This window comes from Chanos chanos, chromosome 3, assembly GCF_902362185.1.
Source record: "Chanos chanos chromosome 3, fChaCha1.1, whole genome shotgun sequence".
Lineage (NCBI taxonomy): Eukaryota > Metazoa > Chordata > Actinopteri > Gonorynchiformes > Chanidae > Chanos > Chanos chanos.
In genome coordinates, this window is record NC_044497.1 from 43105116 (window position 1) to 43129961 (window position 24846).

The following is a 24846-nucleotide window of genomic DNA, read 5'->3' on the forward strand; positions in this document are numbered from 1 at the left end:
AAAATAAAACATTTAAAATGCAATTTGTTAAGCTTCACCGTTTTGACTCTATTTCAGATTCAAATGTGATTCACTAATGCCCTCAGTCCAGCAGGGGGCAGCGAAGTGTCTCAGACAGGATGAGGGACGGAAGCAGTGCTAGCTGAGAATACTTGGATTTGGCCAAGTGTTTGTATTGTCTTTAAATTCAAAACAGATCTTTACATTTGTGTTGGGAAATGGATAATAGTGACAGATGAATGAACTGTAGGAGAATATGTCAAGTGAAAAGCTTTTATTCCTGTTTCCTTATGAAGCTTGTCTGAGACATGTTATGCCTGAAGTCAAGCATATACTGCAAAATCCACACATATATCCTGATATGATCCGATACAGGGGATGACAGAGTGACTGTCATGAAGTCTGTTTTTTAATGTGGGATTTTAAAGAGTCCACTCACAGCCTAATGTCAAAGACAATGCAGACTGACATGATGTTGGGAAATCCCATAAAGGCTCTTGTGCCAGCTGTACAATAGGATATCTGTTTGGTCTTTAACTATGAAACAATGCAGCAATGTTGTCTTTAGAGCTCTGGGGGTGTTTGAAAACAGCTGTCAGTTTCAGCAGATTACAGAGGTTACAAATCAACTGAGTACTATACTTTACATGGGTGAAACATAATCTTGCCCACAAGACAGTGTTTGAATGGACAAGGCACATCGTTAATGGATTCTGTGAAGAAAGGGACAAAGATGCATTAAGACTGATATACACGGTAATTCATTGCACCATTGTGTATCAACAAGGTATTGTCCAAACTGGCTGTTCTCCATATAAACTGAGCTATGTAAAGCTCCATCTGTCCTAATGTGTTGACCAACAGCGTTCTAAAGAGCCTTGATTACGTGTACTGCAGTGAGGGTGAGTCAATATAATCCAGTGCCCTGATAAATTCTGAAAAGCAAAGGCTCCCCCATTAACCCCATTTTTCTCTCTGATTAGTTTTTTCAAAGGCAAAAGAACAAGGAAGCCTAATCCTTCATCAACCACGGCCAACGTCACATTTCAACAGCTCTCAGGATGAGATTAGAAACATCTTTGTAAGGCAAAACTACATTGTATAAGTCACTGGATGTTTTCTCATCTCATCAGGGGCACTGGAAGATTTCAGGGTGGATTTTCCACCTGTACACATAGCCTAGTATGTTTTGTTTAAGAAGGTTTTGTAACCGCTCTCTAAAGTGCAGTATAACTGCCTTAGACATGCTTGATTTTGGTCAAAATTGCCAGTTTCTTAGAAACAATGCCCATACTTTATTGTCAGCATTCAGATATATAAGGAAATCCATTGTTCCAAGACAGTAAAAACACACACAAAAAAAAACACAGGAAGTCAAATAGGACATTGTCAAACAGAAAAACCTTGGAAAATGAAAAGGCACCTCCAAAAAAGGAAAAAAAAAAACAGGATCATTTCACATACATATAATGCAATGACTGGCAGAGTAATTTGTTCACTATAGACTCAGTGCAAGGACAGTGGTTTTGACCCTTATCCCTCATACCACCTTTAATACCAACAGCAATACCCCCATTTTCATGCTTCACAGGTGAATCCTACATCAAATCCCCCAGTATGGTTAAATTACAGTTGTACACTCCAGCAAGGATTAAGTATCATAATCCCAATTTGTCCAGTATTTTAGTTTCAAACCTCTACTGCCAAACTAAGCCAACCCCATCACCCATTATGATATGTAGAGGTGATCATCGATAATTGTCAATAATTGTTCACAGGGCATAACAAAGACAAAAGTGAGAGAAGAACAGCTGTTATACAGGATCTTAGTCCCATTAATACCTCATGTCAAAGGCTCAGAGAAAAGTCCAACACACATACACATCCATGAACACTGCATGAATGGTGTGGCAGGATAAAAGTGGATATGACTAGAACATTTCTTCAGGTATTATAATCAAACAGTATATTTATGACATTCATTGCACATAACCCTGGAAGGTATGCAGTTCAAAGGCGTATCATAGGCATTTTACACTCACTAATCCTCAGAAAGTACATGTACAATAAAGGAAAGAAACGTGCCATACAAAATATGCATTCATTCATTTGTGTACTGACAAGTAAAAGTCACTGTAGTGTCTGTGACCATAGTTTTGTTCATTTTTCTAGTGCAGACGGCAACTTGTGCTGACTGACAGCAGCATTCATTTAAACTTGTTTTTTTTTTTTGTTCTGTTTTGATTGTTTTAAATCCTCATGTGACTGTACTTATGTCATAATAGCCTCTGTACTTAGTCAAGTACCTTTAGACTGTGTTGTAGAGCTGTCATGCTGGAGTTTGGTGGTAGTACTGCTTTGCTCCAGTAGACGGCTCTAGGCGCTGCTGCTGTACTGTGGGCATGGCTGGCTGTGTCTGTAGTGCATTATGTACACAGCTGTCTGATGCCACCAGTAGAACATGAGTACCACCAGCACATGCCAGACCTGGTGACTGGCACCCAAGTAGTTAACCTGCCCTGTGAAAGTTCAACACCAACACAAATTTAGCTTTATCTGTAGTATTACCCTGCCTTAAGAAACAGATTAAAGAGATTACCTGAATTCACATATAGAAAGAACTCAAAATCCTTTCCTTCAGCCTTACCCTAATCTTAAATAATTTAGATCAACACTGGTACATTATATTCCATTTAATCTGTTAAACATGAATCCTGTTGTTAACAGAATGATGTGTCCCAGAACAAAAATAAAAACCTTCAATACAGAGAACTAAGAGAAACTGATTACAAACACTACTTAACAGCATCAGTTAAAGGGAATAAATCTGAAATTCATGAAAGAATCAGAATGACAGAATGAAAACACACTGTCTAAAGAGGTTGAGACCTAGTAAATAAGGATGAATGACCTAAACAGGGGGCTCACCTGGGAAGTAGCGCTCTGGGATTTTGCTGATGTAAAAAATGAACGCTGAGGCAGCGATAAAATACATGACCAGGACCCGGGGAAAGAACACCTAAAAACGTAAAACACATTGTGTGTGCGAGTGAGTGTGCGAACGTGAGGAAGGTATAAAAACAAATTCTGGCGCTTAGTTTTTGCATATGTTTCTTGATTAAAATATATATTATCAAAAGGACATAAAACACGACGTTTATACGCATCAGCAGGCCCAACTGTGACAGCCGAGTTCTGATTTCACCTGAACAATCTCTGTGTCGAAGCCTCCATTGAGCCAAACCCAGTGGCAAGCAGGAACAATGCCGTAGCCCGCCACCGAGCAGAAGATGGCCGATCGGATCCATTTCCACTCCTGTGTGAGGTACAGTGGATGAATCTGCACAGTGAACACTGCTAGAATCAGAGCCAGTACTGTCAGCAAGTACACCTGCCTCCAAAACTAGAAGAAAAACAGAGAGCACATTAAGTTTACACAACAAAATAATATTAAAAGTTAGAGTAGTATCAGCAACAGCACTACCTCTAAACAGTGTATATGTTTCTAGAGGGAGGAAGGGGAGCATACACTGTTGCAGTAGAAGGCATAGAAAACCCCAGGAACGTAACAGCCCAGAATGCCGATGGATATTCCAGCGTAGTCCAGCGCCAGCCAGCGACGGCAGGTCTTCTCTGATCGATGACAGCAAAACAGGTGATAGCCAACAGAGCAGAGCATACAAACCTGGACACAGCACAGCAAGGTCAGACACCAAACATGCTCAGATCATCAGGCCATTTGCACAGCCATGAAGCACTCAGACTACATTTGAAAGCACTGATTGTTACTGGTATGCATGCATTTAAAAACTTCACAGAAGTATAGAGGACACACCTGGAAACAGAACAGTCCTATGGAGTAGATGACGTAGTCCTCTCTTGAGGCGCCAGCAGCAGGCAGCACTGCTGCCATGTCATTCACTCCCAAAAGGAAGAAGAGCAGGAAGCCCAGCAAATGACTCCAAATGTTCACAGTCTCATTAGACAGTATAAATATGCTGGAAGACCAAGATTTACATCAAAAGATCAGTGAAAACATTATATGCAAATACGGCAATGACATAATAAAGAGAAAGCAAAAGATACCTTTTTAAACATAGTTTAGATGGCAAATGCGCCCTATATCCGTCCGTGATGTACGGGTTCTCTTTCAAGAACACTGGAATTTGTTCGTATGTGTAGAGACGGATTCCTCTCGGCACGAGGACTGGCCAATATTGATAGCTTCCTAACTCAATGTAATGTGCACTCTTCAGAAGCTTTTGAGGCATCTTGGCTCATCTGGCTGGAATTGACACGCGAAAAAAAATTAAGCTCAATACAAACATCATACATAAACATGAGTCCATGTTATCTTTACAACGAAAATCTTACCTGTTAACGACTCGTGAGCATAGCTAATGATGCTTGCTTTTGATAAAAATTGCTCTTATCAGTTCCTAACGCAAATAAACGAGATTTCGATAACATCTCAAAATCTAAGCAGAGATTTTGCTTAAACATAAACAAGTACTCAACATTTAGTTTAATAGCACTGTTAACACAAAGTTGGAAAACTAGCTTTTCAACGTATGGTGCTAGATTGGCCTTAAGGTACAAAGAGAGCAAGCAAGCAGTCAACAACATCTGTATTGCTAGCATCCTGGCTACCGGGCTAGCCAAATTTTTAAAATGTAATCACATTATATTCTCACGGAAAAGTGCAAACCACTTACCTGGATGGGTTAATCCAACATTTAATTCATGCGTTCAAACTGCCGTCAGTGGTAACACTGTAATTAGGGTTAAACGAATTATTTGCCGCATGATGTCGGCAACTGGCAGCTAGCTACCGAGCCGGTAAAAAAAACGGCTGACTTGACATGTATGACACAAACGCCCTGCGACAAATTGTTTATAAGCGACAAAAAGACGCGTCTGAAATGACAGAAATGACCAAAAGAAATGGGAATGCATTAGCATTCCCTAAAATCACAGGAATATTATGTATTACTTATCTATTATGCTGATCTTTGAAGCGAACCAGGGTATTGTCTTAGCACAAAAGAAATAGTGAAGGATTACAGTCTTAAAACAATGGGCAAAATAAAATTCCAGTGGATATGCATTTTTACAGTAACCTATATATTATATTATATTATATTATATTATATTATATTATATTGTTGTGATAATGCAACAGCATTTTGTCTAAATCCCCGTTCATTCTGACAATATATAATTATTGTTCTAACTACATCAGTCGTAAATCTAAAAAAAAATAAAATCTTCAGTCTTAAACAGTTGCTCTTGGGCAGTGCTCTTCATGTCAGTCCTAATTTTGCTTTTCTTTTGTTTTTGCTTTTTTCATGAAATAATGATTAAATGATTAAAAACATGAAGAATCTCTCTGTCCACACGTTCCCCTGAGATAGAAAACAGAAAGTTGACTATCAAATTTTATTTAAGAGTCAAGTCCACACAAGAGATTATACTATCAGTGCAATTGTGCTGCTCATCAGATTTAAGAACATATCGTGGTTGTATTGTAACACAGTGTCTGTTAAAACAAATAATTTCATGTTCTTGAGCCTTACTGGCGTTGCAAATCCCAGACAAAGTATTTTCAGTCTTTTATAATAGGCAAACAGAGGCTTATAAGCAACATGGCTGCCTTGGTCTACACTTTTAATCAAAACGATAAAAAAAAAAAAAAATTGTAACAATAATAATAATTAAGAACATAATCAGAACCTTGTTCACACTGTTCATTTGTTTATTATCCAATAAAAAGTGATAACATTCTGTGAGATTCTGTGCACCATCACTATTCCATTCATGCATAGGATTACATGGACAGACAGCGAGCTTGGAATTAAGCCTTAGATTGCTAGTCTTAATGCAAAAGCCAGACTCCAATATTATTTTACCCTCCCATCCCTTTAAATATTCAGACATATTCTCATAACTGTAACAAACATAAAACTGAAGGACAGATATGTTCCAGACTGATATATAATCATTTAATATCAAAGAGCTCCTAATAATGACAAAAAATTAAAGGTTCGTTAACATAATTTATAAGAAAATTACAACTTGTTAGTCTCTTTTCCGTCAAATTATGTAAAATCCTATCTAGCTCATGTTCAAGAGATTTCTATCCATTGAGCCATGGTAAACCTGTTACCATAAATAACAACTGTATGCACCAACAACATTTGTTATTAATGAGTAAATTATTAGACCAAATGTTAAATGATACAGTTTATGTCATATATCACACTAGCTGCCTGTCTCCCTTTAACAAAACATGTAGTCCCAACCTTATTAGTCCTTGATATCTTTGTAATAATTCATTATTACCTTCATAGATGTAATGTTTAGATGTTTCTGTTAAGAAGGCACAGTTATGTTGACAAAACATAATATTATAACCACATACAGAAAAGACCATAAATGGTGTATGAAGGCACATGTATCCAATTAAAAATAGTTGACAATCTGACTGCCATGATAGTCTAACAATCAAGTGTCATTCATAATTTAAGGTTACAAAGCACCCATTCAAAGCCCTGACCAAGAAAGGCATCACACAGTATGGGAACCATCACAGCAGTGTCAAAAGTAAAAATTTAGAAAGATAAAAAGCAAAGTGCAACAACACACACTCCTTTTCAGCTCTCCGGGTCATTGTACATGCAACAGCACGCAGAGTGCAACAGCAGACACTTCAGACATTTCAGAGGGACACGTTTGACCTAATGCTGCTGAATCCGAGTAAATTTGATACACCGGCCCTGCAACACACACGAAACAAAAGTGTGATGTTAAGCAAAATTACAGATTTAAGACTAAAGAGTGCCAGCATTCCTTCAGGCAATAACTTGCCCTCGCTAACTACTATTTACCTCATTAAAACACATAAATGTGAAATGTGACAATGGCAATTGCTCTCTATTAATTCTTGTCTGTCTCAGTGACCTGCTGTCCACTGCTTTACGCCATCCTGACTACAGCTGTCAAACCTGCGTGTCCTCATTTTTATGCTGGTACTCCCATATTACTGCAATTCACATGAACTACAAACCAGATCAGTGGAACTGGATCTAAAAATCATCCTGATAATATTAAGCCACATTGACATTTATAATTTATGATAACTGAACTCAGTAAAGAAGACTTTGACTTTAATAGGTGACATGGAATTAATCAAGCTGGTCGTATGCAAGAATAAGCAGCGAGTCTGAAATACAGTCACCTCTGTGTCACAGAGAGTCACAAAGAGCACCATGGGAATAGTCTGGTTAGAGAGCAAGTACCAGCACACAGCTTGACATTAAAAAAAACCCAGAGGAACCCAAAGCTCTGAGAAAGTAACAATAAAAAAAAAGAGGAGTGTTTTGTGTATAAAATTTGACTTCGTAATATTTAAACAGTTATATTTTACATTTAAGCTGAGGAAAATATAACCTTTTTCAAATGCATATGGAAATGGCGATGAACCTTATCCCATCTTTATCGCTCAGCATACACATCGCATATCATTGCTCTACTGCTGATTTACATCATATTTAAAAGAAAATGGAAACTGAATAAACGTGAAATGTGGGTCTTACAGTGAACCCTAATTAAAAAATGATGTAACATCTGGGGTAGTGCGGGTTCATGGTAAAGGTCATTCACTAATGTGGGGTACTGGGGCACGAGCCCAACTCTGCCTGTCTCTGGTCCGTTAATGATGGCTTGAGCCCCGACAGTCCTGCCCTAGACCTCAGCCTAATGACACTTAGGCTGGAGAAAAAGTGATGGGTTAGCCTCAGATGACCAGCCACACCATCAAATCCAGCCTTACTGACAAACAAAGGGACAGACAGTGGCTATGTATGTGCATGTGGGTTGTGTCCTGTCAACTCCACTGGTAATGACAGGGCTGTCAGCCTCCCTTTTCCTGCTCGTTAGCACTGACGAGTCTGTCCTAAGCATGCAGCGCTAATGAGATGCTGTACCAAACCATCATATAAACAACTGAGCACCGACTCATTATCACAATGACTGGTCTGCAGTTAAATCATTATCTTCTTAATTGTTCAATCTATGGAAACACAAGCACAATTACAAATCAAGCCCTACAGCCATACTGATGCTCAGAAAGACCTATATACATTTTCTTTTTTTTTTTCAGAGCGCTAATGTGCATTACAACCTCATTTTAGGAATATGATTCTTTCATTTTCAGTCTCTTATGAGCAAACAATAATGAGATGAATGTATCAAGTTTTCATTTCACCACAGTTACAATTAATTGATTTTAGCATTGCAGATGAAAACACTTACGCTGTCCTCTGCTGTGGGTCTCATCACAGCAACTCGATCATACTGTCGCCTCAGCAATGCCAACAGAGCATCAAAACGGCCCTGAAAACACACCACATCAACGCACACCACATGTCTAAAATGGGCCACCAGCATTACGTGTTTGTACTAATCCTGCTTTTGAGTAACTTATGGTCAATAACATTTGTCCTTCTCTACTCACATTTTTGCCCAAAACTGACTCTGTTCAATTTCCCACACCATCTGGACTCACCTTAATGGGTGTATACCATTTGGGTTGGGGTTGAGGTTGATAAACAGGGGGTGGTCTGGGAGGTGGTTTTCTTATAATAGGTTCTTCTACCTCCTCTGGCATTGTGACCACTGCATTCTTGGCTTTCTCTAGCCGTGCCCCTTCTTCTGTGGAACCTTTCTCTCCCCAGCGAACCTGGGAGCAATCAGAGAGAGCTAAATGGTGCAACGAGAACAACACAAAAAATCTGTGCGAAATAGTGCTTTGCAGCATGTAGCATTCTTGAATTTAAAATCTACCATTTTACTGACAGCATGTAGAATGAAAGCATGCATTTCTAAAGACACTTCATTAGGTCACCTCCATGCGTTTGATTCCTCCTGCTCCTCTTCCTCCATAGTAAGATGCATCTACTGTAGGCCACTTTTTCTTGGGCAATGGGTCTTCCTCTGGCTCCTGGTAATTAGTCATTGGGAACTAAGACCAGCTGCTACAAACCATCAACAAAGCTACATTTTGTCTGTATTTCGTGATTCATTAAACCAAGCTCCAATCTACTCACAGGCACTGGGGGCGGAGGGGGAGGCCGAGAGGGAGGGGGATCTCTGATCACCTGAAGTAAAAGGGAATGAACAGTGCACAATCATAAATGAAGATGTCTTAGGAAATGTTCGGTCAGTATTTGAATGTGTGTGGCTTTTTACTATGTCATTTAAGTGTTTTGAGGGAAGCGTACTTACAACGGTGCAGCACAATGGCCAGAACCACCACAATACACCCAGGCCCACCAGTATCAGCAACACCAAGATCACCACAGCTACCACTGTCCCATGAGACTACCACAAGAATCACAGACAGACAGGAATACATTGCAAATAGCATATTTGCTGAAGAAACAGAGAAATACATACATGGTTCCGATTCAAAGGAATCAATCCTGTATGTATCAACAGTATTACGTTTGACAAACTGTGTGTGAACTGTTGACATTTCACACACATCAAATATTGTAATATCAGGCACATACATTCAAAGCAGAGTGATTTTGTGTGGTAATGCAATGTGGTGGGAATGGAATTGGTCTTGACATACTTACACATGTAGTGGCATAGATAGTGATTGGACTTGAAATGAAGGACTGGCCATTGTTCAAGCTGATCATCACATCAATTGATCTATTGAAAGGGGTAATGAGCCAAACCAGTCAAATTATGACCCATCCAGGTAGATGGCATCTGCTCAAAGCTACTCCTCTAAATTTATGTCTGTTCTTATAAGGCCCAGTATTCAGTGGTACATTTTAATGCAGCTGGTTGCTTGTAAGAAGAGGTCATAGAAGACAAGACTGGAACTCCTAGCACCTAATCATAAACACTTTTTTAACCAGCTATTCAGTGCAAGACCAGAGAAGGACTGGTCGCAAGACCAGAGAAGGACTGGTCTCTCTGGACAGTGTTATTTTAGTCTCAGGCGAGTGTTTACACTGCTACAGTCTCCACTGATTTGGTGTTGTGTCACATGGATAACTGCCATGAATTCATACCAATATCAGATGAATGATGTTAGGTAGAGAGATGAAGGAAACAAAGATTTGTGATTATTTGGAAAGATCACACATTTTTAAAATTTTTCAGATTTTGATGAAGAAAACAATAACTAAAACGAAGTCTAATGAAAACATGTTTGTGTGAGAATGACAGGGAGAGACAATCTGAAATGAATCAGGTTCTGTGGTGCTACACTTTTGACACAGCTCTTAAATGCCAGGCATGGTGCCATAGTAAACAAAGGAGCAGCAACAAGCTAAATACACACACACGCACGCATGCACGCATGCACGCACGCACGCATGCACGCATGCACGCACACACATACGGCCACATAGAGATTTCTTTGTTAATGACTCCTTTTGATAATTTGCTGCTCATGTGGACTGACCTTTCCCTATCAGTGCCCTATCTCGCCTAAGGATAGAAAACAGAAACCTAGATACCAGAGCAGTTTCAGCAGGGGCAAAAAGGTAAATATACACAAGAAGAGAATGATACTCACTGTCCAACCTCGTGCAACAGCGGCGCTGGACACAGGACATAACTATTCTGAACAACACTTGGCTTCACATCTAGGCAAAAAGAGAGTTCATTGCCTCGTGGAAAATACTCAGACAGTATTGCTACATAAAATAATGGGCCCACAGAGTACCATGTGCTCTCTTAAATAGAGGGACTCTGTTCTTCCACAACTTCCTCAGATGACAAAAATGACTGGAGCTACTTGAGGACCACATCTGCGATATTCTGAGATCTTGTTTGGTGTGGTGTAATAACAGCACTGCAGCGGGCCAAGGCGCCTCCTCCCTTCGCCACATGGTGAACTGGATTATAGGTTCTGTCATCATACGACCAACCCTACTTCCTACCAGCTTTGCATGACTGGGCTTGTCATAAACCCAGTAGCTACAAGTACACAAAAGAATGTGGTTTGCGCTTACTATAAGGCTCCTGGTGATTGACAGACAGAGTGCAGACCACTCCCTCTGAAGTCCTCCCCTGGGTGAAACCCTGGCCTCTCAGGACAATGTTGAAAGAATCTAAAACAGAGTTACAGTTCAAACAGAGTTTGTTATTCATTTCCTCAGTTAACTAATAGGAAGTAAATATTAAATTCTGAGAATTAAATGTTAAATGTTGAATAAGAAAGTATAGTATTTGTGACATACCATTTACACAAATGCTGGAAGGTTCTACTTTAAAAATCTCAATACAGGATTTCTTTAAAATCTGTGAGAATTACAAGACAATAGTTGTAATACAAAAAAAACACTTCAAAAAGACGGTAACAAGTATTTAACTTATTTTTTCAAGTTATCTAGCCAAAAAGAAGAGTTCAGATAAGCTAATATATTACACACCATTCATGCAAGTGATAAAAACACAGTTTCACATTACAGTGGACACATTAGATACCACTAATTCAATGGGATCACATGAACTATGTCCTTGCTCTTGCCTCACCGAGTTCACTATAGTTTTGAGTGCTTGGAAACCTGCCAGCACTGGGAATACTTGATCTTTACTGTCAGCAATGCCTGTGAGCTGTGGATAAAATAATATGGAAAAAATTGTTACAAGCAATAAATGACACAAGATATAGACGTTGCATACTGTCATAGACACATCCATGTACATAATACATAACTTGTATAACGCATACAGACACTATTCAGGCACTCACATGCACACACACAAACACAAAAACACACACACACACACACACACACACACACACATACACAACACACACTACTTTGCAAATGCTCAGTCTTTCTGTAGTCTTCCTAACTCTTTCCTGTTTGGAAGCCCCAGCTTTGATGTCATGTTAACGCCAAATGAACAGGATGTGGGCTTGGTAAAATCCAATTAGGAGCCTCCATCAAGCTTCCTTTCCAAGCAAATAGCAACCTTCATGTATTTCACCCCTAACATTTTCATATAGTAATCGGAGCAAATGATGTTTGAGTTGTCATCACTACAGTAGATCCATGTGACCTGTAATCATTTCAACCACTGTGAATGAATCAATATCTTCTCTGGTGCATACATTTATTCCACATAATCAAATGCAACAGAACTATCTCTGCTGTTTTACGGCTAGTAGTTGTAGTACATAGGCAAGAAAAAAAGCTTTCATATATGTTTGTCTGAAGCCCTTGGATATCTTTGTTTGGTGGAAAAAATCACTTAAGAACCTAACTTACTTGCTCTCCATCAAAGTCCTTGACGCCAACACAGTAAATCCGTGCACCATACATTCTGGCAGCATCAGCCTGTGTTCAGATAAAGAAGGGACTTATGTTCAAGAGGGCACTCTCTGTGAATATGACAATATTACAATGACATGACATTGTCCTTCACAGACTAAACCCTGTCATGAGAGCCATCTTACCTCCTTCACTGTCAGTTCGTGCGGGTAGGCCTCCAACTTCCCATCAGTCAAGGCAATAATAATACTTGATGCCTTAGTGTTTTGAGCTTTCATTTGTTCTATAGCCTAAACAGGTAAACACACACATGACAAACAGCTCCTATAAATCTTCTGTCTTCGTATAGATTACATTGTTTATTTCTTGCAAATATTTACCGTATATTAAATGCTTCCGTAAATACAATACTTCTTACCTTTGCCATACCTGCATGCATGTATGTTTCACCAGCTGGCCTTATTTTACTCAGCTCCTCCAAGCCATTGTTTATTTCATCTCTACAAACAAAGTTGAAGAGTGTAGTGACTACCAATGTGCTATCACTGTACCCTTATTGATGCTATAAGAGAGCTGAGAATAAATATGAACTGCACTAAGTGAGAGGTGTTGTTAGGGACTGACCTCAGTGACTGGACAGACAGAAACTTTTACAGATAAAATATAAAAGATTATGAGGTGAAAACATTACATCTGAAAATATACCTGTTTCCTGTAAGGGGCAGAATGATTTCTGCCCTGGAGGAGAAAACTATGAAAGACACCCTCATTTTGGGACTACAACAAAGAAAAGACAGACAACTGACAGTAAGAAGCTGAGCTCTTAACATGACTTATGTGTGAATGGGAAGTGTCCCACTGTTTGGTGGTAATCAACTTTCTCAAGAATTGAAGTCTAATGTGATTCTCTAACACTACACTTATTCTAACTGGGTCAAATCACCACAGCCTGGTATGAACACACACCATACAATGTCTGAGGTTAAACATAGAGGTCCACAATTAAGTTTATATTTAGTTCCACACATGTTCATCTCAGCTAGCCTATGTTGTGATTTAGTGCTGAAACTGCAGTTTGTCTTGCCTACTCCCGTATGTAAAACCTACAGCATATTCAAGAATTTTAATTTCACAGCTACACAGAATAAAGCAGTGTTGGTGGGCTGTCCCTTCTTGTCTATTTCCACGTGTGTAAACATTAAAACACACAGTTTGCTTACCTCACAAAACGACTAGTGAGCTGCTCCACAAATCCATAAATTTCAGACCAGTTGTTAGACACACTCCCAGACCTACGATAAAGAACATTAGCCCTTTGACAGACCGCATAGTACCTTATAAGGGTTCGATGGAACTATGTTAAGGTCTTTGATATTGGCGTGTAGAAACTGAGCCTAAAAATATCTCCTCTACGCAGCGTAGGTCGTCCATTATTGGGCAAACATTCAATGTTGCTCTGGTATTGGGAGAGTTTAGACTATGAGGATGAAACATGAGCACATATTGTAAAGTAAGAGAAGTGCAAAAAATCAAACTGTTTTGCTTATTGCAGCATGTTACATATTTAAGAAAATGTGAATCAAATGACAAAGAGAGAGAGAGAGAGTGCGAGAGAGAGAGAGCGCATGCACTTGTTTTTAAGATGAAGTAGGCTACCCCAACTCATAATCAAGTCTAATCGAGCAAAGAAACATGAAGCTGACCCCAAGTGAATTAGCTTTGATAATACTTACCTATCCAGTACAAAGTATAAATCAAAGGCTCCATGACATGATGCCTCCTCGGCTTTATAAAATGGAATGGACAACATGAAAAACAGAAGCTTAAGGAGCGTGACCGCTGTCGTGAATTTCCCGTTCACCGCCTTTTTATCCTTCATAATTGTCACTTCAAATGATAATTGTTAGTTTTGTCACACATTCCGAATGCGACTAATACTTCAGCCCTGTTGCGATGATACGCCCCTTCAACAGGACATAATGGCATGCGGTCTCCACCGAATGAAAGCCCTTAAAGGAATTGGCAAAAATACGCCTTCTGTATCCGATATTCCGCCTTCTTTCACATTTAAATTTAATACAACAACATTTTAGTTGTCGATGAATTGTAAATTGGGAGTACAAACGTCTGCAAAGCAATCCAAGACCAGTGCCCCACAATACTGTTCTGTGAGCATGCGCCAGCACAAGTGACATTTGTGGATGCTGTGCAGACGTTCGCTGTGAGAGAGAGCGCTTTACAACAGCAACTGAAGGCGTGCAAAAACTTGACTCAAACAATTTAATAATTGTATTATTCACGTTGTCAACATCCTTTCTTGATTTAAGATGTTTTCAAATATTTCTGGAACATCGGCCGTTTTTCCCAGTGTCTAATTTAACATTCTTCTTTTTAAATCAGGCCACATTATAATCATGCTGTAGACTCAAATCTCACATATAGTAAAGCACAGAACGACAACGATCCGTTTTCATTACCCAACTCTGAATGTTTCATATCTTCTAAACAGGGCTGGTGAATTGAGGGTGTGGCACTTGCTGAAGCCCTGGGGCCTTTGGGGTGGTCTGTGTTGGTGGTGGGTCGATGAAGAGTGAAACTACTCAGGAATCATACATACCCTCCAGCCATGACACTGTCTACGGATAATTAACGCACCACCGCACGGCTGTTAGCACAGTAATGAGAAGAACGGACAACACAATAATCGAGCCAATCTTTGCGATGTTATATCGGACGTTTGAGCAAGAGATGTGTGGTTATCAGTAGGAAAGTGAGCGCTGCGCAGTGACCCAGAAGATATTTAAGCATCTTTCAACCCGTTGTGCGGGCACTGTACTGTGCTTTGAGTCCACATACTATTATGAAGGAAATAAAATCAGAAGACAAATCAAGCCTTTACGGAGGCAAACTGAGAATTATTACATTATACCAAACTATATGTGCAAAGTGATTTATGATTACACAGGCACTGTCATATGAAGTGCATTGTGAAAATAATTCATTTCTGCGTAGTGCCAGAAACGTGTTGTAAAGCTCTAGAATACATGACTCACTCATGAGGAAACTTATTTCCTCTGAGTGGAAGAATATCCTTAAGTGAGGACACCTCAGAGGAGGAGTCTTGTCATTTTATCATTTGTCAGATGAGACGGTCGTGTTTAAAACCTGTCTCCTTGAGTGGTGTGGGCAATGTAACCACTGGACTTCGTGATCACAGCATCTCCACATCGAACAGGGTTGTGTCCAGTTAACCTAGAGTCAGCTAGTTTGGTACCGCATCTGATAGCTTCACTGTCCAAGGACCCTGAAGAAAATATTTCCGTAGCAGTGGTTTTTAATGCATTTTTGATGCAGCATACGGGAATGATGATTCTTTGACCATTTTAAATCAGTTCCTAGAGTGGATAACTGAAAGCTGGTGGACCATTTTCTTAATTGCTTAATTTGGTTGGAGTAGAAATAAAGAGTTACTTTTAAGTGATCAGGAGCGCAACCGCCGTGACTGTTCAGCAACGGATTACTGATGATGAGCGTGTATACATCCTGTGACATTCTGGGGCGCGCAGTCTTTGGACCATACGACTTAAAACACACCTCGCTCGTTGACATTATTGTGCTTATTGCCATGAAGAGCACGGATCGACGGACAGCACCTTACATGCTCCGGGTAATTTTCACAGTTGTAGCCATATCTATAACTTCTTGTCAAACTGTTGGGTACCACAAAAGACGAACTGTCTTGTCTATTCGTGGTAGACACGAGATGATGCTCTGTGTCTAATAAACGTTCTTATTCTGGGCAGGTGGACACCTCACTGGCCAGCACCTCCAAAGAATCTCCAAGGTGGCTGCCGCTGGTTCAGACAGCTAGGAACGCAAAAGAGCAAAACTTGGAGGCGTTTGTGGAGGACGGACAGCTGTTTTTCAGAACCCTGAGAAACATTCGAAAAGATGCGGAGCTTTTGGTGTGGTACGGGAAAGAGTTGGCTGAGCTCCTCAGCATCAGTTCCGCATCGCGGAGATCAGGTAGACTACAACGTTTTTCCTCTTCTTCTTCCTTTTCTTCTTCTTCTTAAGAGTAATAATATCGTGTAATTATAACACATCATTACTCGCGAACTGTGCGATTCTGAGAAAGAATATGTTGATCCAGACACGACCGACAATATAACAATTTTACGCGATAATGCAAAAAAAGTGTGAACTTCCATATTAACTGTAGCCTATGTTTTATGCCCCACCATGTGTACTTAGCATAGACATTTTAAACTAATAGAGAAAAAGCATCTGTTAAGAAAAAATATATTATTTGTGATTTATTCTCCATTTTTGGCTGCTTTAAACTATGTACTTTAAAATGTTCATTTCTATTCTAGTTGGCCTTCCTTTTGTGTGCTCAGCCTGCAGCCAGTGTTTTCTCTTTGAATATCCATTTCTGGTACACCAAAGATTTCTCTGCGCAGAGGCATATTCAGGCTTCAACTACAGAAAAGCTGACATATCAAACCATCTAAACACAGATTTACTGCTGTGCTCCAAACACACCAAATCAAAGAGTCTACTGCCATGGAACAAACCTACAGCTGACTTCCACAATTTGGCCAGGGACCTGGAGAACAATAGGGGTACCCCTCCACAAGAAATTTTAGATATGAGCATTACTAAAAGGGGACACATTCTAGAGTCTGAGGTATATGAAAGTGATGGGGAAAATCCAGATTTAAAGCTTAGTGACAATGGAAAAGTAAAGAAATTTTATGCTCGCAACACGACTGGACAACTCTCCGGTGCCTTCAGCTGCCAGTCTTTAGAGAGCAGCACCAGTGCCTCCTGCGCTGTCCAAAAATCTCAGCAGAGCCCAGGATACAGTCCTGAAACCCACAGAGGAGACTCACGCAACCAGGATTGCAAGTCTTGTGGAGAAATGGTGAAACTTACAGACTTGCGGGGCATCTCCAGATCGGACGAGGGTAGAAAGAGTGCTTTCATCCAGCCACCACGGTCCATACCCCAGATCTCCCAGCTGATGATGTCAGCCGGGATTGGTGTCAGGCACGCTGTCTTCCCCAGCTTTCTCACTCAGACCAATATCCAGACATCTAAGCTTCAGAACTCAGTAATGCTGCATGGGAGTGTTCTCAAGCACGGTGATCTTCTCTGTAACAGACAGCGTTCACCCAAAACCTCAAGAGTTCACCAGTCTTGGGTCTCCTCGGTGAGATCTCTTCCACCCCCTTCCCTCTCTCGTCTCTGTCTCCCAGGACAGAACTGGTGCGCCAAATGCAACATCATTTTCCATACGACCTCAGGGCTGGTGCGTCACATGAGGTCACACCACAAGAGGGCGCTGTCAGGTGAGCGGAGTATGGAGCAGAGCAGGAAAGAGCAGCTCAGATGCCCTGTCTGCAAAGATCCTTTTAAAGAACACCATCACTTGTCACGCCACATGACCTCTCATGTGTGACCTAACATTTGAAGGACGTTACTCCCCCAACCAATGACCCTCTGGGTAACAGCAAGCAGTGACCATCACAGACAACAATGTTTGTTCTCCTTGGACTAAAATACGTTATTAAATATCGCCCTTTTCTTGTCATATATATGTCTCTTCTTATAAGATAAATACCTTTAGTCCTTTGGTGTTTGTATATCTTTCACTTCCTTTTGGGAGCTCTGAAAGATGAGCAGTTGTCTAATATAGATATCATATTCTTGAATACAAAAAAGTGTTAACGCATGCGCAAACTCAGTAAATCTGAAATTTTCCTAAATTCATGAGCATTTAATCTAATAACTGCTACATGTTCTTTTATGTGCCCTCAAACATCTGAAATTGGACTTCCTTGAATCCACAGTTGTAATCTTTATGAATTTCTCTTTTTTTTTTTTTTAACACAAACTCATTAAACTACAGCTGTAAAATGGAGTCTGAAATATAGTAGTGCAGTGTCACTGCATAGCAGTGTTTAGAGCAGGTGTCTTCAACCTGTTGGGCATGCCGGGCGGGGGGAGGGGCGTGCTGCCTGTCAAGGGGGGGTGCAGGATTAGGAGATTTTTAGGCACAAGCCAGCAAGTACAATGAAAAAGGAGGGGGAGGGGGGTGCGCAAGTTCAAATTTTGACAAAGGAGGGGGGGGGGGGGGCGCATGTCAAAAAACATTGAAAACCCCTGGTTTAGAATATAATCCATCAACTACTGACTCAACTCTAGATGGAGCTAGAGCACTGTGTGTTTGGACTGATTCATTCTGTGCCACTGAGTAGTCACACAGCTTTTGTTTCGCAGAGACAGCACTGACTTCACACAGAATTTATAAAGTATATTCCATGTTGTACAGAATGGAAAAAGCTTTTCTTCAACTAGGTAAGAACTCTTGGCCACTATCTAATTTTAAAAGGTTCTTGAGTACAACAAAAGGCAACACAAAGGTAACCTGACTTCAGTGTTTTATTTTATGTAAGGCAATGATTAACCTATAAAGTAACATAAAACAACAAACAAAAAGCATTTAATACTGTAACAGATGTCTCATACATCTAAACTAGAGTACATGTTTGCCAATACAAATATACATACATACAACACAAACAAATAAAGCATATTTTGGTCAACTAATACAGAACAAGTCAGCCAGCGACATGCTCATTAGTCTTCAAGGAGATGATCAAATATGTTCACAAAAGTGGAATAAGCTTATTAAAACCATTCATTCTACACTGAGTTTAGCCCTGAACAGATTCCAGTCTCACTGAGAGAAACAAAAATAAAATAAAATGAAATGTTTTCACTTGTACACTTCCTTCATTAGGTTAAGATGAACGGTCCTTCTTGTCAACAAGTCTTGGGTCCACAGTCGTCACCAATTTTTTTGTGGTCATTATTCACATTCTACTAAGAGATGATCTGTTGGACAAAAGTGTAGAGAAAAAAAGTTGGATTGAGGTTGTGTGAATCTGATGGAATAGTGTATTGACTGAAGTAGTGTAAATATGATGGAGAGATGAGAAATGAGGGAGTGTTTGGGTATGTACCTTAGGGACCGGCGCGTATCCCTCTCAATGTTGTTCTCTGGGCCCTCGCTCTCGTATGAGGCCAGTTGCAGCTCTGGAATAGGGAGGGACAATGAGTTATGAAGACTCTTAATGAAGTATCTCACTGTTTTACTACAATACACACAGCTAACACGTTCTCATTCTTACACTTTTTTGGGAAAGAGGAAACAATGTTTCTCCTTTGTGTGGTCGGCGATATAACAATGATGGACGCATTATGATAGGACTTAATTATGTCACAATGAGTTTATTTATTTTACTTATTTATTACATTTGTAAGGGACCACGTACAAAATTAAACATAAATGTTACCAGAGCTAAGCTAAGGTAAATTTTCATCTGCAAAAAGTTTAGTTTAGCTGATCAGTATAGGACATGCTGTGATCTGCAGCGTGCATCAGTCCATAAGTTTGTTTTTCGTTGTTAGATTCTCTGCCTTTGTGGTATGACACTTACAGCCATGTGACGGCACTTACAACTGTAACACTCGAGTTGTCGGCTGTGTAATGTCAGCTTAGCTTTGCATGTGTTGTATATATTTATTATGCAAGTCGCTTTGGGGAAAAGCATCTGCCAAACATTAACGTTAATGTAAATGATTAAGTGTGATATTGGTAATGTGCAGCCACTTAAAGACATGATAAAACAGATAAAGAGCACTCACCATCCTCTGAGAAGATGGGTGCACTGATAAGATACTGCAGGGTTTTCCGGTCTCTCTCAAAGGGGCACACCACCTGTCTCCATGAGAGAAACTCGCTCACTTGCTTGGCCAGCTCCCAAAACTTCTGTAATCAAAATTCATTTAGAAAAAGAAACTCAATCAACAATTAAAATGTGTCATGTACAGTTCAACACATTAGATTCAGCATATAATTAAAGCTTTATCAGTTGGAAATTACTCTTAATTCTTGAACATTGTGGTACATAAACTACACCTACTTCAAAGTTGATGTGACCATTGGGCAGCCTGCTCACACATCCTTCATTAAGGAAATAGATATCCTTGATGAACAAGCTGAAGAATGGAATGACAATCTGAAGAGAGAAAATGACAAATCATTTAGCACAAAAGTAATCTCTAAAAAAAAAAAATCTACTCTTTTAGTATTTTCTTATACTCCCGACACATAATTCATAGAAATGTTAGGTCTGTTGATCTCTAAGAGTGTGTGTGACATACAGGCTCACCTTTTCTCTACTGCTGTGTGCTGTCAAAGCCCTCTGTGTGGCACCACGCAATGCGGTACGATAGTTATAGAAGTTACCAGAAGGGTCCATCTGATGCTACAGTAACACCAAAGAGAATACCGTTTTAATAGGCACACAACTGCAAAACAACACACACACACACACACTCAAGAGTTCTCTCGGGTTCTTACCTCCAAGATGTCAAATTTGTCTGTGTTGACCTTGCCCCATGTCTTCTTCAGTCTGGACACAGGACCCATATTCATCCCCGCTGATGGGCAGAAAAGGTTTAAATCCATAAAGAATGAAATTCACAATCACTACATCAGATACTGTAATACAATATAATACAATATAGGCCACCATGACACATACATAGAATTTCAATTCTGTAGCACGGAAGTCTCTTGCTTCTTTATTCTATTATTTCTTAACGTTACTTTCACTCTTTAAGGGAGGGATTATACTATTCTTTTTGCTGTGTTAAAGATTGTAATAATGGTTTAGAAACAGAAGCACAGAATAAACTAAGCTGAACGAGATGTTTAATCCATTTAAAATGAACCATGTAATTACCATGTAGTAATGCATACACTTACTGATAATGGCCATGAGGGAGTTGAAGTTGCCAATGTTGAAGCATTCTCTTGCAACGTCTATGAAGAACTCTAAGACTCGAGCTCTGTGCTTCTTCTTCACAGGCTGCAAGAGAGTCAGCAGTGAGAGTGACCGTTGTGGTTTGTTGAACTTACACAACAAATCTGCTAAAGTCAATTAACTCTGAGTGTTCCAGTCAACTCCGTGCCTAATTAAATATATTGTCCAGCGCTCGCTAGCGCATGACAAGATAAACAAATTCAGGAGTTACTTTACCACTGGCAAATTTACTGTGCATAGAAAATGAGCAAGAGGTTACAGCAATTATTGTTGACTTAGTAAAAAAAATCAGTGTGAGATGATTTTCCTTATAAGCATCTATGTACAAGTGTACAGTTAGAAACACTGAACTTATTTCTCATTAAATCCCAGCCATACTATGTTGTGTCATAATGTAATGATTACATGAAGTCAGATTACAATTTAGGCTGAAACACAGACAGTTCTAAAAATAGTATCTTGTTATAAATTATTGTGTCTAAATCTTGAATCACAATTATGTTGGAGCAACGTAAAAACAATGAGACAAATAGTTTCAAATGAACATTAAACATGTGATAGTAATAAGGTACTCACTAGGCAAATTTCTGTTGCCACAAGGTAACTCAGTCTGTTGAACCACTCAACATAGGCTTCCAGATTATTTGCCCTCCGCTTGCTGAAGAAACCCTGTACAAACAATATTTCATTGTGAATTCTTGCACCCTTTGTGTATCTTTCTGTATGTTAAAACACCTCTTACTGACACTCATTACTGATTCATTTACCATTAAGAAACTTAAAGACAGTAGGTGTTTTGTCTCCAACTATGGGACATTCAATATGATGTAATTGTTACATAATTTTCAAATCAAGGTTAGAAAATCAAGTCATTCACAACTCATTTAGTGGCTTCTTACATAACCTCCAAACGGAGATATTGCGTAAGGCTTACTTTATGGTTCTCCATAGGTCTCTTCTGAGCAAAAGCTTGGACAAACTCCTCAGGGCCGATGTAGCTTAGTTTCTCCTACATGAAGATCAACATGGGGAAAAAAAACTGATGTTAAATTTGTGATGAAAATATCCTTTATGACACATTGTAGTACATTACGTCAAACAGGCACAAGGCAGCTTGTACTTTCAAATCCACAGCTTCATCCAAAGAAACGACCGTTTAGGCCTGGGGGTACGTGAGAGTATGAGTTAACTCACCATCTCAATGTGTGTAAGTTGCTGGGCAAGGACAAAGGGGTCATCACACACACTCAGAACGTCATCCTTTCGCACTGACTGCTGCTTTGCTTTCAGGGCTGCCGGTTTCTCGGAGGCAGCAGCGTTGGTCGTAACCAGTGACTCTTCATACTGGCCGAGCGTGGTCAGCTTGCGTAGTAGACGCTGAATCAGTTTCTGCATGGCCCTCCGTGAGAGCTGCCACCATCACAACAAAGAAACATCACTATGATGGGATGACATCACCAGCTCAAAACATTATCTGAGTGCTTGTAAAAGATGACATCACCGCTACTGGTCAATCCCTGATAAAAATATAACGCTGACCTCATCTCCAAAGGCCAAGCGATGGGTCATCTCCTTTAGGCAACGCATCATACGCTCATCTCTGAAGTCATATGGAAACGTCTCGGTCCATTCAGTCAGCAGTTGTACTATTTTCGGTGCTACTTCCCGAATTCTTTTCTGTTATTAGCAAAAGAAAAAAAAACAAAACAATGAAATGAGGTGCAAATTACGTCTCAAGCCAAATTCTCTGGGCTAACAAACACCAACTGTATTGTTTTATTCCTCTCTTGTGTGTCTGCTGTTAGGGATAGGTATATAGGTACCTTATCTGTTTGAGGGTCACCCACTCTCTGATGCTCCACACACAAGTAGCACACTCTGGACATGAGTTCAACGGGATGCAGGAAAAGGCGGGAGCTTAGCAGGAAGGTGAAGATATATGACCTCTAAGATTGTTAAAAAAATGGCAAAGAAGTGTCAGCATTTCCTTACTCACACTCCAAAGACAAGCAAAGAATCCCCACCTCTCACAAAACTTGAAAGCATAAAAAAAACCAAAAAAAACAAACAAACACCACAAACTCACATCTGGGAAATAGTCCACTGTTGGGACAAGATGCTGTATAAGAGCCTCCAGTGACCCTGACACAAGGTTGTTGTCATGGTAATGCAAACCCCCATAGCTCTCCTCCAGAGGCTGGTAGTGTGTGTGACTGCTGCTGTATGGATTGGGGCTGTACTTGCCGACAAATGGTGTCGTTTGTGGCATTTTTGGCCTGTTGAAATCAACAGAAATCATCAGTTCAGTCAATGGACATAGGAAAGCTGCCTGTAGCCTAAGCCTTGCTCTAGTGTTGCCTTCCAGCCCTTAAACATACTATTGGCTCTCTTAAAGCTGTTATGGGATTAAGATAGCCTTCTCTACAACTGCAGATTTACTGATGAATTAATCTACTCAGCACAGACACTGTGCACAGTACTGTTATCTGCACGGTATATTCACCTTAATGGGCACATTAGATAGAGGAAGAATAAGGGGAAGACCTGCCCAGAAAAAGTGACTCAAAATGACCCTGAATACAGAAAAAATGTGTGCGCTGTGCCCCTCTGCAGTCATCACTGACAAGAACTAAAATTGATCTTAATTACATTCTTTTAATCAGGCACTCATGAAGTTAAAGAAAATGTGAATTACAGATACCAGGGAGGTGAATCACAACTGTGCAAAACTAATCAGTACGTGGATTTATCACAAGTTTTCCAGTAGTTTATTTGTTATACGAACTTCTTACGTTAGACTCTGGATAACGTAGCTAATAGACTATTAAAAAGAGAACGTCTCCAGTCAGTGAGGTCATGTGCTTTAATCTTCTTGGTCTGGTGGAGCTGAACAAGTCAAACAACGTTCAGGAAACACAAAGTAAAACAGTGCCCCCTTCTTTTTCTCAACCGTTGTGCTGACAACGGTAGAAGGACAAATATACAAGGATCTTGTAAAATAGGTCGGACAGCGGGACAGGAAAGCACACCGAAAAACACAGGCAAGGAAGACAGCCTAAATACACCAGCCTTTCCCCATTACGACTTCTGACTCATCCGCTTTACTTAGGAGCCAAGCCACCGCTTTTGTGGAATCTCAGATTCCACTCTACAGCATGAGTAAGTCAGTGGTAAACATATACACTGCAGAACCAAAACAACTTAACTAGGCGCAAATTAAAACAACATGGCTGAAACCTTATCAAAACAATAAAGGCTGAATACTGGTCATATCTGCGTATCAACTTCTCATCAGAAGTTAAAAGAAAAAGGCAAAGTCTTTAAAAAGACTTAGACTATTCCTTGATTTAAACGTACCCATCTAAAACTGATCCACTATTTCACTATTAAGATTTTTAACTAGACTATTTTTAGAGCAGCCTACAGCTGACTTAGAACACATTTAAGGGTAAAATTGCTAAACGTTGATAACATCTTTTCCAACTTACCACGGATTTTAGGATGGCGTTGGGTTAAAGCAGAAAGTGAAAGGCAAAAAAAGAATATCCACCTTAAGTTCTCCAAACGGTTATTTAAAACAAAAATTTCAAATAAGAAATCCACCTCTCCCGTTGGCTTGATCCTTTCTTTCGTATCACCTT

At 39.9% G+C, this 24846-nt stretch overlaps 2 protein-coding genes across 3 annotated transcripts; both read right to left on the bottom strand.

Moving 5' to 3' along the window:
- Nucleotides 1-2296: 2296 nt before the first annotated feature.
- On the bottom strand, nt 2297-4271 carry paqr3b (progestin and adipoQ receptor family member IIIb). Its single transcript, XM_030770033.1, has 6 exons — nt 4087-4271; nt 3836-3998; nt 3530-3685; nt 3206-3403; nt 2929-3019; nt 2297-2519 (listed from the first exon to the last, which is right to left on the bottom strand). The coding sequence occupies exons 1-6, from the start codon at nt 4269-4271 to the stop codon at nt 2377-2379; spliced, it is 936 nt and encodes a 311-aa protein (XP_030625893.1). The 3' UTR covers nt 2297-2376.
- A 1475-nt stretch (nt 4272-5746) lies between these two features.
- rasgef1bb (RasGEF domain family, member 1Bb) lies at nt 5747-24846 on the bottom strand. 2 transcript variants are annotated; one of them, XM_030768693.1, is made up of 29 exons: nt 24694-24846; nt 23292-23481; nt 23029-23151; nt 22745-22882; nt 22400-22615; nt 22140-22214; nt 21782-21874; nt 21148-21250; nt 20740-20819; nt 20549-20644; nt 20300-20395; nt 20022-20145; nt 19337-19409; nt 13526-13618; nt 13011-13082; nt 12724-12805; nt 12491-12595; nt 12303-12371; nt 11560-11640; nt 11265-11325; nt 11037-11135; nt 10598-10667; nt 9642-9720; nt 9286-9381; nt 9108-9158; nt 8906-9001; nt 8567-8740; nt 8314-8394; nt 5747-6776 (listed from the first exon to the last, which is right to left on the bottom strand). In XM_030768693.1, exons 2-29 carry the CDS (start codon nt 23472-23474, stop codon nt 6738-6740), a joined length of 2748 nt encoding a protein of 915 aa, XP_030624553.1. In that variant the 5' UTR covers nt 23475-23481; nt 24694-24846; the 3' UTR covers nt 5747-6737. The 2 variants fall into 2 exon arrangements, with proteins under 2 accessions (XP_030624553.1, XP_030624554.1); XM_030768694.1 differs by lacking the exons at nt 5747-6776; nt 8314-8394; nt 8567-8740; ... (11 more) ...; nt 13011-13082; nt 13526-13618 and adding an exon at nt 18755-19208.

Bases quoted from the DNA above. Each gene is read 5' to 3' on its own strand.
- paqr3b (XM_030770033.1), bottom strand. From the start codon at position 4,271: ATGCCTCAAAAGCTTCTGAAGAGTGCACATTACATTGAGTTAGGAAGC. The intron at 3,404-3,529 runs GTATGCTCCCCT...TTTTTCTTCTAG, and splicing joins ATGCCTTCTACTGCAACAGT to TTTTGGAGGCAGGTGTACTT. The intron at 2,520-2,928 runs GTGAGCCCCCTG...GAACTTTCACAG, and splicing joins CCCAGAGCGCTACTTCCCAG to GGCAGGTTAACTACTTGGGT.
- rasgef1bb (XM_030768693.1), bottom strand. From the start codon at position 23,474: ATGCCACAAACGACACCATTTGTCGGCAAGTACAGCCCCAATCCATAC. The intron at 13,619-19,336 runs GTACATACCCAA...GGTCTGTCAAAG, and splicing joins GATACGCGCCGGTCCCTAAG to GGCTAATGTTCTTTATCGTA. The intron at 10,668-11,036 runs GTAAGCGCAAAC...CTTTTTGCCTAG, and splicing joins CAATCACCAGGAGCCTTATA to ATGTGAAGCCAAGTGTTGTT.